Raw genomic sequence first — 12,318 nt, 5'->3', positions numbered from 1 at the left:
ACCGATTGTTTCGAGTGGTGAAAATAGCTTCTCTGAAGTTTGTCTCGTCGACGACAAGCCAGGAACTCTAATGCGAAACGCGTGTCGTCACGACCATCTATTCTTCCAGTCAACTTTCCATGGTACGTAGTTTACTTGGATTAATTAAAAATTTTAATTAATTCTTTCGAGGCTTCGCAGACTGTGCCAACTGAAAAGTTCAAGCCAGAGAACGATAATAACGTTGCTGCAGTATGCAGGAACGGTAACACGATAGTAAAACGTGAGAGCTTTTGAAAATTATTAACCTTAGAAGGTACAGTGAGATATATAATATTTCGTAGTCGGGAAATGAAAGAAATGTAATCCGTTATTGTATTGGTAAAATAATAGAATGAAATATAATAATTGTGAGGAAACTGAATAATATACGTAATATCAAATTTCGGTGATAATGTTTATAAGTCATGTCAAATGTCAAAGATTGAGATTAAAAGTTTCGATAATGTAAATTGAAAATATCGAATATTCTTAAAATTTGTAATCTATGATTCAATGTTTTTTACATAATCGCTTTTAATACTCGAAGCAGATATTCTACGAATAAAGAAGTTACAACAGTAATAATAAAAGATAACAAGAATATCTATATCTTTCGAGAAAATTGAGATTAAAAGTTTCAATAATTCGAATTGAAAATTTCACCCATTCTTCAAAGTTTTAATCTCTAATTTAACAGTTTTTATTAATGATCGCTTTTAACATACTCGAAGTAGAACAAAGAAATCAACAATGATAATAAAAGGAATATCTAGAAGGCAGAATAACTGTACTATTTTCCGACGTTCTTCTCGCCATTTTTATTGACAATGCACGAGTTCTATTGTTTTGCTATCCATCCTATTACCACGGCAAAGAGTGCTTCGAATCTCAAGCAGTTAGATTGCCACGATCGATGCACTCTCTCGCATTCGAGTCTTCCGTTTTTAGACGTTTCTTTCACTCATACAGCCTTGTTCTGCATCGAATAGTCATCCTTCTGTAAATTTCCGCTCCACTAACACCCACGCCACTTAAGAACCTGACGACAGCACACTATTCCCCCGATGTGCAATCTTACAGTGGAACAAGCTTCTTGGCAACCAACCAGAACACACTATAAACAAAACATAAACGCTCAGACCAGAAGCATATCGATGCCAAATATTTAAAAGAATATTTCCAATGTACTATTCGGACCATTTATTTCAATTCCTTCTCGTTTCTTTTCGATTTTAATCCACGAATAGTCTAAAACGTACAGAAAGAACAATTTGATATTTCTCTGGGGCACGAGATTGAACAGGTAAATATTAATACCTGCCAATTCAGAAAATTCTTTATTTTCTTCTTCTTAGAGACGAAACAGATTCGCAAATTAAATTTTAATACAAAAATATTCATTTCGCTTCTCAGTTGGTTGGCAAACGTCAATTTAATTAATCGATGATAATACAAAATGTTTTGAATGTTCTGTAGATATTTCAATTCAAAATTCTGTCAGCTCATATTATTTTAATTAAAAATCAAATGATTATTGCAAAATTAAATTCTATTAAAAAGTAGAACATTATGTTACAGCTTGAAAAAAGAACAAGTTTCTTAGTAATCTTCTAAAAGAAAAGTGTGAGTATATATTCTGTTAATTAAAGAACGAACTTTAACTAAAAACAAATAATTATTACAAAATTAAATTTTATCAAATAGTATAATATCGCGTCTTTAATTTAAAAAAGCGAAATTTTTACTAATCCGTCGAATGACAAATATCCCCAGTCTACTTGACACGATTCGTGCTCCAAATTTGCTTTGCCACCCTCTCTGAGCACCCCTAAACGCGCGTTTCAGTACCGAGTCGTCTTAAAGGCCATCGAAATCGCATTTGCCTACCGAAATTAAAAACTTGCGTGCATCATCGGCATCAAAGAAACGAGCAAAAAGAAGGGGTTGGGGAACTTATTTATCCGTTGGGATTCTGTCAAGTCGAGGCCCGAGTACCTATTGACTTCACACTCGATCTCTCGCTCTCGCTATTAGCAAGAAATCCGCTGCTCCCTCGTGACCGTTCGCTCGATATCGTTTCTTCGTCGTTGAAACTCGAGCAAGAACCAATGAACGAACGAACAAAAACAACGAGAAAGCAAAATGAAAAAAAAGACGAAGAGAATAACAAATAAGAACGATAGAGGAGATGAAAGAAAAGGGGTAGCAAGAGAAAGAGAGGGTAAAAATCTGTGAAAAAGCAGCCGCGATATCGATTTACAACGTTCGCCAGCCAGTTCTTGCTTATGATTTCACTCGACCTCGGTTCTCGTAATGCGAGTCCACCGAACAAATCCGATAATTCCGCCGCAAGATCCCGCGCCTGCAATAACGAGTAAATTTTTCCTTATTCCTTTCCACCACCTGAAACCACCTCCGACTGGCGCGATTATCGATGGAAAAAGAGAGTGGTTCAAGGAGAAAAGAGGAGATGATGGATTTCGTAGGTAAATGAGCAAAAAAGAGGAAAAGAAACTGGGAAAAGACAGGATGGAGGAGGAAATATGTTAAAGCTTGATATGAGGCGTGGTTTATGAGTTAGAAACCATTGTCATATTTGCTATAGCACTAAAATTTAGAGTATTTAATGTCGAATTATTTTATTGGAAATCTCATGGTTTCCAAAATGTATTTTCATTGTGAAATATCGAAAATATCATATCGTTGAAAATGTCTATTTTTCTTCTTTTGTACCTGCGGGCAGAATTCAGAGTTTAAATAGCACACTGATTCATTAAACATGAGAATTCAGAATTTAAATAACACACTACTTGGTTACATATCAGAATTTACAGCATAGAATACATAGAGTTTAGAAACACATAGCGTAGCACAACAAGTGTAACTAAACAACCATTGTTAGCAATCGCAAGCATTCATCATTCTACGCGATTCTAAATTCAAGTCCGATCCTAAGTCAATAACTGGTCGGTTCTTTGTGTGAATTGGCCAGTACACCACATGCAAATTTGATCAAACCCAAAATCACGATCTATATATGAAGACCATAATATGAAGACTACACAAGTAGGAAATGATAAGTGAAGTTTCTAACATTTCATTGCAAAACAGAGTTTTAAAATTTATTACATTATCGATCAGTCTTTCGGACTTAATCATACTCGTCAAAATTTTCAAAATACTAATCTTCATCATATTAGAATATCAAAGATACTAAAATACTGCTTAATACCGTATGATATTATTATATTGAAAATATTAAAATCGTGTTGTAGAAATATCGTGTTATATGAGGGTTATCTATACATAATATTAAAATCTTTTTGCACAATCATAAATTAACATTAAAGCAAAAAAATTCAACAAAAATATACTCGTCATAATACATAATATACTCCTCCTTTGATAACTCCTTTTTGCATAACATAGAGCACGAAAAAAAAAAAGAAAAAAAAATCGAGAGAAGTAGCAAGTAGAAAGAGAATATGAGAATAGAAGATAGAAAGAGGAGCAAGAGCAGTCACGAAGGAAGATGCAGAGAAAATCTGATGGGAAGAACGAGTGGAACGAACTTCTAAACTTATGGGATAGAGCAATAGGTGGATAGAGAAAGGAAAAACAAGTTTTATACGGGGAGAAAGAGGGTTTTGGACGAAAACGAAAGGAAGCAAATCGAGAAAACGAGAGAATCTTGAGCCACTGATGGGCATGTACCATTAATTTCCGCGAAGCTGAACTGATCCCTGCTTTCCTCTTTTTCTCCCTCTTCGTTCCACGTTCGTGTCCTCTTGCTTCTACCTTGCTCGCTGTCTAGTCGGGGAAAACTTTTATATTGGACAGCGGAATCACGGTGTTAATCTCCAGGAATGGTGGTAGGAATAGCAAGTCTGCATAACGACCGGTTCGTTATGAGATCGGTCTAAGAGGTTTTCGCAAAATCTACAGGCGTGTTCCATGCGTCCTGCTGGAATAAAAAGATTTTATCGTACGAAGTCATCCGCTCGATTCTGTCACGCAAACGATTATTTGAAGCGTAATTCTAGACCCGTGAGAACTATTCAAGGATGGTTATTGCAAATGATTCAGTCAACATCTGTGAGAATTATATAGCACTATAAATAGAAATACAGAAAAGAAAACAAGGATTACAAATATTATCTTTGGAATTTGTTTAACTCCTTTTAATTTCATTTGTTGTGAAACACATTTCTATACAGTCTCGCTCGGGCAACCGAGGCGAACAGATGTGTGTAAGCAAACGTGTGCTCCAGTCAAGTGATTCAGAGAAGTGCTACGAATAGTGATAGTGACAAACAATGCAACAACAGATATCAACGATCAAGATTGCAACCAATGGAGAAAAATATTACATAAAAGGGTCGTCAGATTTACCAGACTTACAGCAACAACAGCAAAATAATAACAACCAAAATGATATGGAAATAGAAGAAATGGAAGAGCAGCGGAGACAGGAGGAGTGCAGATACGACAACAAAATAAGTTACCAGGACGAAAACTGGAAGCTAGCAAAGACTAGCAAAAAACGTAAAATAATTCCAGGCACAAATGCTGCAGGAAACCCAGATACAGGAAAGCAGCGATGGCTGCAAGAATTACCTTTAAGAAACTCCTTCAGCTCACTAACGGAAGAAATAGACAATGACCCGACAAGCAAAACCACAACTAAAACACCTTACATATCAAAACCACCACCAATATTTGTTGAGGCCCAAATAATAGACCCGCTTATTGATCTACTAAACAATATAGTCGGGAAGGATAACTACACAATAAAACAAACAAAATTAGAACAAGTAAAAATTCAAACAAACACCCCAGAAGTTTATAGGAAAGTGATAAATGAACTAAAGGAAAAAAATGCTATATACCACACGTACCAACTCAAAACAGAAAGGAGCTATAAAATAGTTATAAGAGGTTTACATCCAAAAACTAACACAAAAAAATTAAGTGAAGAATTAGGAAAAATTGGCCATGAAACAAGAGCAATAAACAATATGACAAGATACGATACGAAGCAACCATTGCCACTATTCTTAATAGAACTGGAACCCAGAACCAATAACAAGGAAATTTATGAAATCAAAAAAATACTAAATACAATTGTAACAGTGGAACCACCACGCTACAAAAAAGATATACCACAATGCATGCGGTGTCACTAATACGGACACAAAAAATTATTGCAACAGAAGCCCGGCATGTGTTAAATGTGCAAAAAATCACCTAACAATACACTGCCCATATACACAGGAAAAATAGAAGAAGTTAAATGCTATAATTGTAACGGAAACCACCCAGCCAGCTACAAAGGATGTGAAATAAGGAAACAAATACAACGTAAACTGTTTCCTCCACTTCGCAACAGATCACACAATGACCATCAACCACAACAAAGTATAACGGATAACGAAACAACATTGAAAGCACAACACGAACTAAACGCTATAAGCAGAAACATAGATCCCCAAGGTAAACGAAGCTACGCACAAGTAACTAAAAACATTAGCAAACCAACGCTTGCAATCAATCAGAATGAAAACAATAACATCGAAGACGTTACAGACATCAAAGAAATGCTCAAACAATCCATTAAAGGTATGGAAATGTTAGGAAAAATGGTAAGTGATCTAAACACAATACTAAGACAACAAGCACAACAAACAACAATCATGTTACAACTACTCACTAACTTGCTAAGTAAAAAATAGAGATGGACATTTTGAAAATAGCAGTCTGGAACTCCAATGGCTTGCAACAGCGAGCCCACGAAACTAAAATATTTTTGTATAAAAATAATATTGATATACTACTTGTCTCAGAAACACATTTCACCCTAAAAAACTACATGAAAATACCGTACTACACCATATACGATACCAAACATCCCTCAGGTAAAGCACATGGAGGAACTGCAGTAATAATAAAAAATTACATCAAGCATCACTTACATAGTCAAACAAATCAAGAACACCTACAAGCAACCACTGTCACAATACAAACCAATGACAATTACTTCCAGATGTCAGCAGTATATGTACCTCCGAGACACAAAATGACACTTAAAAAATGGGAAGAGTACTTCCAATCCTTAGGCGACAAATATATAGCGGCAGGAGACTTTAATGCAAAGCACACATTATGGGGTTCGAGAATTAGCACGCCGAGAGGTGGAACATTGGAAAAATACATTAGAAGCAGCAACCTCAACGTACTATCTACAGGAAAACCAACGTACTGGCCGACAGACCCCAATAAAATACCTGACCTGTTGGATTTTGCAGTAACAAAAGGGCTAAATGTAAGCAAATTAAAAATAGCAACCAGCCTCGAGCTTAACTCCGACCATTCACCAATTATAATAGAATATACAAGCAAACCACTACTTTATAACAAGTCAGAGTCGCTTTGCAATAAAACCACCAACTGGCAAACTTTCAAAGAGCTGATCGAAAACAAAATCAACTGCAATATCCCGTTGAAAACACCTGAACACATTGAGCAGGCAGTAGCAACTTTGACAGAAATAATACAGGAAGCAGCGTGGGCAACCACCACCTATGAAACAAATAGCAGGCAATCAAAAATTATTCCGCAGGACATCCTAGACAAAATCAGGGAAAAAAGAAAAGCGAAAGCAAAATGGCAAAAACAGAGAACACGAGAAAACAAGAAAAACCTAAATAAACTTGCAAAGGAAGTAAAGAATAAAATAAAGGAACATCATAATAACGAATTCTCAAAATTCATCGAATCACTATCCGCGCATGAGAATACCGACTACTCCCTATGGAAAGTCACTAACAAAATTAAGAAAACAATAAAAACAATCCCAGCAATCAGAAAAATGGACAACACATGGGCCAGAACCAACGAAGAACAGGCAGAAGAATTCTCAAAGCACCTACAAAATATATTTTCGCCGTATGAAATTAATAACAGCATCCCTGGATGGCAAACAAATGAAGAAGTGGAAAATGCCAGCAACACAACTGATAAACGCTGCACCATACTCAGCACAACAGCGCAAGAAGTTAGAAACTTAATTGAGGCAACAAAGACAAGTAAAGCACCAGGATTTGACTTGATCAATGGGAAAATCTTAAAAAACCTTCCCCCAAAGGCAATAAGACTAACAACGATAATATTTAACGCAATTCTAAGAATACAGTACTTTCCTACACTATGGAAAATAGCACAGATAGTGATGTTACCCAAACCAAACAAAAACCCACATCTAACTGCATCCTACAGGCCGATGTCATTACTACCTGCGTTTTCCAAATTATTAGAGAAAATAATATATAACCGCTTAAAACCAACAATAGAAAAAGAAAAACTAATACCGAACCAACAATTTGGATTCAGGAATAAACACTCCACAATAGAACAAATGCATAGACTCGTCAATGAAATCTTACAGTCGCTTGAAACAAAACAATACTGCACAGCACTCTTTATGGATATCGAAAAAGCATTCGACAAAGTTAATCATGAAAAACTTCTTCAAACAATCAAAAAGCAATTTCCAGAACAAATCTACAAACTACTCAAATCTTACTTAAACAACAGAACCTTTGTAGTAAAAATAAATGATGCATACTATGAAATTAAGGACATCAAGGCAGGAGTACCGCAAGGAAGTGTCTTAGGACCAATATTATACACACTATACACGGCAGATATACCAACAACTGTCAACAGTAAAACACTGACGTTTGCGGACGATACGGCCATACTAGTGAGGCATGCAAATCTAGAAACGGCCGCCGCACTACTACAAGAACACATTACAAAAATAGAAAAATGGCTGCAAAACAAACAAATAAAAGTGAACACCAGCAAGTGCAACCACATAACATTTACACTTAGAAAAGGAAAAACACCAGATATTCAACTGAACGGCGCCCACATAGCACAAACAAAGCAAGTCAAATATCTAGGAATAAATTTAGACACACGCCTTACATGGAAGCACCATATAAAATCAATAATAAACAGAATAAGTGCAAAAAGGAAGCAGATGTACTGGTTAATCAATAGAAAATCTAAATTAAGCACAATGAATAAACTAAATATATACAAAACAGTAATCAAACCAATCTGGACATACGGAGTCCCATTATGGGGGACGGCAGCAATGAGTCACATAAGCAAAATAGAAATAGAGCAAGCAAAAATTTTAAGGACAATAGTTAACGCTCCATGGTACGTCAGAAATGAAGACCTACGAAAAGATCTAAAAATTCCAACAGTCAAAGAGGAAATCGCTAGATACGCAAAAAAGTACAAAGAAAGACTTGCAGCACACCCAAACCAGCTGGCTGCTGAAACAAATAAAACCAAAATAGAAAGAAGACTGAAGAGGAAGCATCCCGCAGACCTCGAAATAGAGATGCAATAGGAAACCTAGAAGATGGAACCCCGCTGGGGGTAACCATCCACGTGCTATATTTTATTTATTTCTATTTATTTTTATTTTTTTTACTTTTTTATTCTTTTATTCTCTAAGCTACAACATTTTACCAAATGTCCTTCTGGACAAATTGTAAAAATTTAATAAAACAAATAAAAAAAAAAAAATAAGCAAAATAGAAATAGAGCAAGCAAAAATTTTAAGGACAATAGTTAACGCTCCATGGTACGTCAGAAATGAAGACCTACGAAAAGATCTAAAAATTCCAACAGTCAAAGAGGAAATCGCTAGATACGCAAAAAAGTACTAAGAAAGACTTGCAGCACACCCAAACCAGCTGGCTGCTGAAACAAATAAAACCAAAATAGAAAGAAGACTGAAGAGGAAGCATCCCGCAGACCTCGAAATAGAGATGCAATAGGAAACCTAGAAGATGGAACCCCGCTGGGGGTAACCATCCACGTGCTATATTTTATTTATTTTTATTTATTTTTTATTTTTTATTTTTTTATTTTTTTATTCTCTAAGCTATAACATTTTACCAAATGTCCTTCTGGACAAATTGTAAAAATTTAATAAAACAAATAAAAAAAAAAAAAAAAACATTTCTATACAAATTGTTACGTCGGAGGACTCTCTACCTGGACGGGGCCTTGCATCGCACATGGCAACCATATGTCTACACCTCCTTATGGCGTACTCTAAAGAATCTCAAGGACCGACCATAAATCTTAGAAAATCTCAACAAAGTTTCTCAGGTCGAACAAGGATCTTTTCTACGAAAGTAATTTCTAAGATCTCTGGTTTGTGTCCGGAAAACACTTAAAATTAGTTATTTGCACACGTGCGATGCTTCCCACTACCAACCTTCTATCGAGGGCGGCTAAGACCCCTCCTGGTCTACCAACAATCGTAATAGCCAATAGAAACAACGTCTATTTCCCTCACTTTCCTGACCAAAAAACTGTCATTAACGAATCCGATGATCCCATGCGTTAGACACACCTTTTCCTAGCTCTCCTCTGATACAGCATCGTCACTCTCGAAGAGTTCATCTTCGTCATCCGAACAGTCAATAAGTCTATCACGGTTCTACCTAACCCCAATCAATTCGTTTGCAAAGTCTAACTATCGCATCGAGACATATCGTCAAATCGGGTCCTATTTCTGTAACGCATAATCTATACTCATCGTCAAATACTTGTGACTCTCATAATATTGTGTAATCCATTGTTGAATACATATCACATTAACCTGTTAACACACAGTTAATTTCAATTAACCACCCCTGTTATCCTAACCGAAACACGGGGAACGACTATTTCGCGGCGTCGATTAGCCGAATCGTAGCGAGAATTTACGCCTCTCGCTGACGCGTTTTCCTCGCGACCGCGTCTCTCCGCGAACGGTCGTAACACAAATATTCAGTTAAATATTCCATAAGTGCATCACTGAAACCCCAAAATTTATACGCAAAATATAAAACATAATATTTTTAAATAATATGTGGAGCATGTCAAATATGTATGCATGTATGAGTATCAGAAATGTGAAGAAGCGTTTCAGATGAAAGTTGTTTGACTTCATGGTGGAAAGTTAATAAAATATTTCGATTTTTTTTTACACTCTTATCTAAGGAAATTTCAATACCGATGTAACTTCTTTAAATGAAATATACACTATACACTTTTTTTTATATACCATTTTCTATATACGGTTCGATGCAATTTTTAATTCTCTACAAAGAGGTATTAGGGTCGAAAAATGACTAGTTTAAAAGATACTTTGATTTTAATCTTGTGAAGTTTATCGTATAAAAAACAAGGAAAGATAATGCAGTGCTTTTATGTTTATATTTTTCAATGCAATGCCGTATTAAAAGAATGTATAATTCCATTTTACGAAGTTACATTGGCATTTAATCTAAATAAGAATGTAAAAAAAAAAAAAAAAATCGAGAGATCTTATTAAGTTTTCCCCATAAAGTCAAAGAACTTTCATCCGAAACATTTTTTGGCACTCCTGATACTTACAGAAATAATCACGTGTACACATTCAAAACGAACATACTCTATATTTATGTGTAAATGTTATAACGTTTATACGTAATATTGTATGTGGCTATGTGAACATATTTCCTATTTAATCTGTAAATTTAATGTTGCGCCTAATTTATGGATAATTAGTGTATAGGTTTTGTTAAGGAAGTATCGATAATCGTGGCATAGAAACATCAATTCCTTGGAAGAGGGTGTTGTTGTCGAAAAGACATTGTGCGATGATACAGGAAAACACTGGACCAGTTTGATATATTGTAGCTTCATGATCTCAGATCGCCTGAAGACTGGAGCCAAGAAAGGATTAACAGCGACAATTGATTTTGTTGTTATCAGAGCAGACAATATTGCGTTAGATACAAGTGGGAATTTAACCTGCTTATATTGAAAATCATGGATAGTAAATAGGTGTTTGGCGTGTAAACATGGTTTATCATGCAAAGTTATATACTGATTGCTTATCTCATAAACTATACCATATACCGGTTAGTACGCGTACACTTAAGAGAAATATACTCCCCTTTATTATTTTAAAAATTAATAAAAATAAAGATATTTTCTAGCGATAGTGATTGACGATTATAATTCTTATAACTGAAACTCTTTTTTATACATTTTTAATATTGTATATACTCATTATAAACGATTATACATATATTATTATATTTATACAATGTTTGCAATTGCTAATTATTTCTTCGAAATATATATAATCTTCTTACAATATTTCCACAATGTTGGACCATTTTTTTATACGCATTTGAATTCTAAAAGAGGAAACAATCTCTTCTTCTCGTATCTTACAGTGCACAGCAGTGAACGCCATATTTAACAATAGTCCTAAAGCAAAACGTAATTATATATTTTAATTACAGAAAACAACAACAATCTAATAACGAACACAACTCCCAACACACCCATGCACCACACTCTCCAATACCCAAAAAATAAACTTGCAGCATCTCCATCAACCATACCTAAAATACAGATCATTTCCACCTATTTATGATCCAATTCAGCAAACTCCATGCATAAACAAAACAATCCTATTTCTTGCCTATTGCTCTAACTACTTACTTACACTGCACCCAAAGCGCAAAACGTACTCGCGCGCTGGGTGCAGTTGCCCGAAACAAAACATTGTACCATTTCTTACACAACGACATGGTTAAACTTTCAGACGAACCGGTGGTTATGCTCGAGCTTGGGAGCAATCTGAACTTGAGCGCAATCCGCGAGGGTATCGACGTTTATTTCGAGTGCAATATCAAGTCGAATCCGTGGGTTTACAAGGTCTCCTGGCGGCACAACGTAAGTTCGAACTAACCACAATCGCACCCCTTTTCATCTATTAAGTCACCTGATACATTAAAATAAATTAAAATTATTAAAACATCGAATGAAAATAAATTTTAAAATACAAACGCAATGATCTCTTTTACTATACTAAGAAGTCGAAAACTGCAAATCTTGAAATATATAATTGTTCCTACAAATAGGAAATACACTACCGGCTAAAAACTTGGAATTATCATGTTACATAGATCTCGACAGACAGAATCACAAAAAGAATCAGTTTACACTTCCGCAATCTTAGAAAACTCTTTGATAGGGTAAAACTCCGTTCGTATGAGTTAGTGAAGGAAGAAATAATTTATATGATTACAATTCATATAATAGGAGCCCATTGATTCTTCTCCCACACTTATGATTTTTTATTCATATAATAAAAGTTCACGTTCGAATAAATAAATTCAACCAACAAGAGTTCATTCGATCAAACATTGACTGGATACGACTGAA

The 12,318-nt window shown here is 35.2% G+C and overlaps 1 protein-coding gene across 6 annotated transcripts in view; it reads left to right on the top strand.

Annotated features, from left to right (window-relative positions):
* Window positions 1-12,318, top strand: part of LOC139992526 (nephrin) — a 132,170-nt gene that overhangs the window by 64,949 nt on the left and 54,903 nt on the right. For all 6 annotated transcript variants that reach the window (XM_072013432.1, XM_072013431.1, XM_072013430.1 and 3 more), the window contains exon 7: window positions 11,696-11,826. In XM_072013432.1, coding sequence (XP_071869533.1) covers window positions 11,696-11,826 — 131 coding nt within the window. The remainder of the gene's footprint in view (window positions 1-11,695; window positions 11,827-12,318) is intronic.

The sequence above is a fragment of the Bombus fervidus genome, chromosome 11, assembly GCF_041682495.2.
Source record: "Bombus fervidus isolate BK054 chromosome 11, iyBomFerv1, whole genome shotgun sequence".
In the NCBI taxonomy this organism is placed as follows: Eukaryota; Metazoa; Arthropoda; class Insecta; order Hymenoptera; family Apidae; genus Bombus; species Bombus fervidus.
This window is presented reverse-complemented; position numbering and strand designations above follow the sequence as displayed.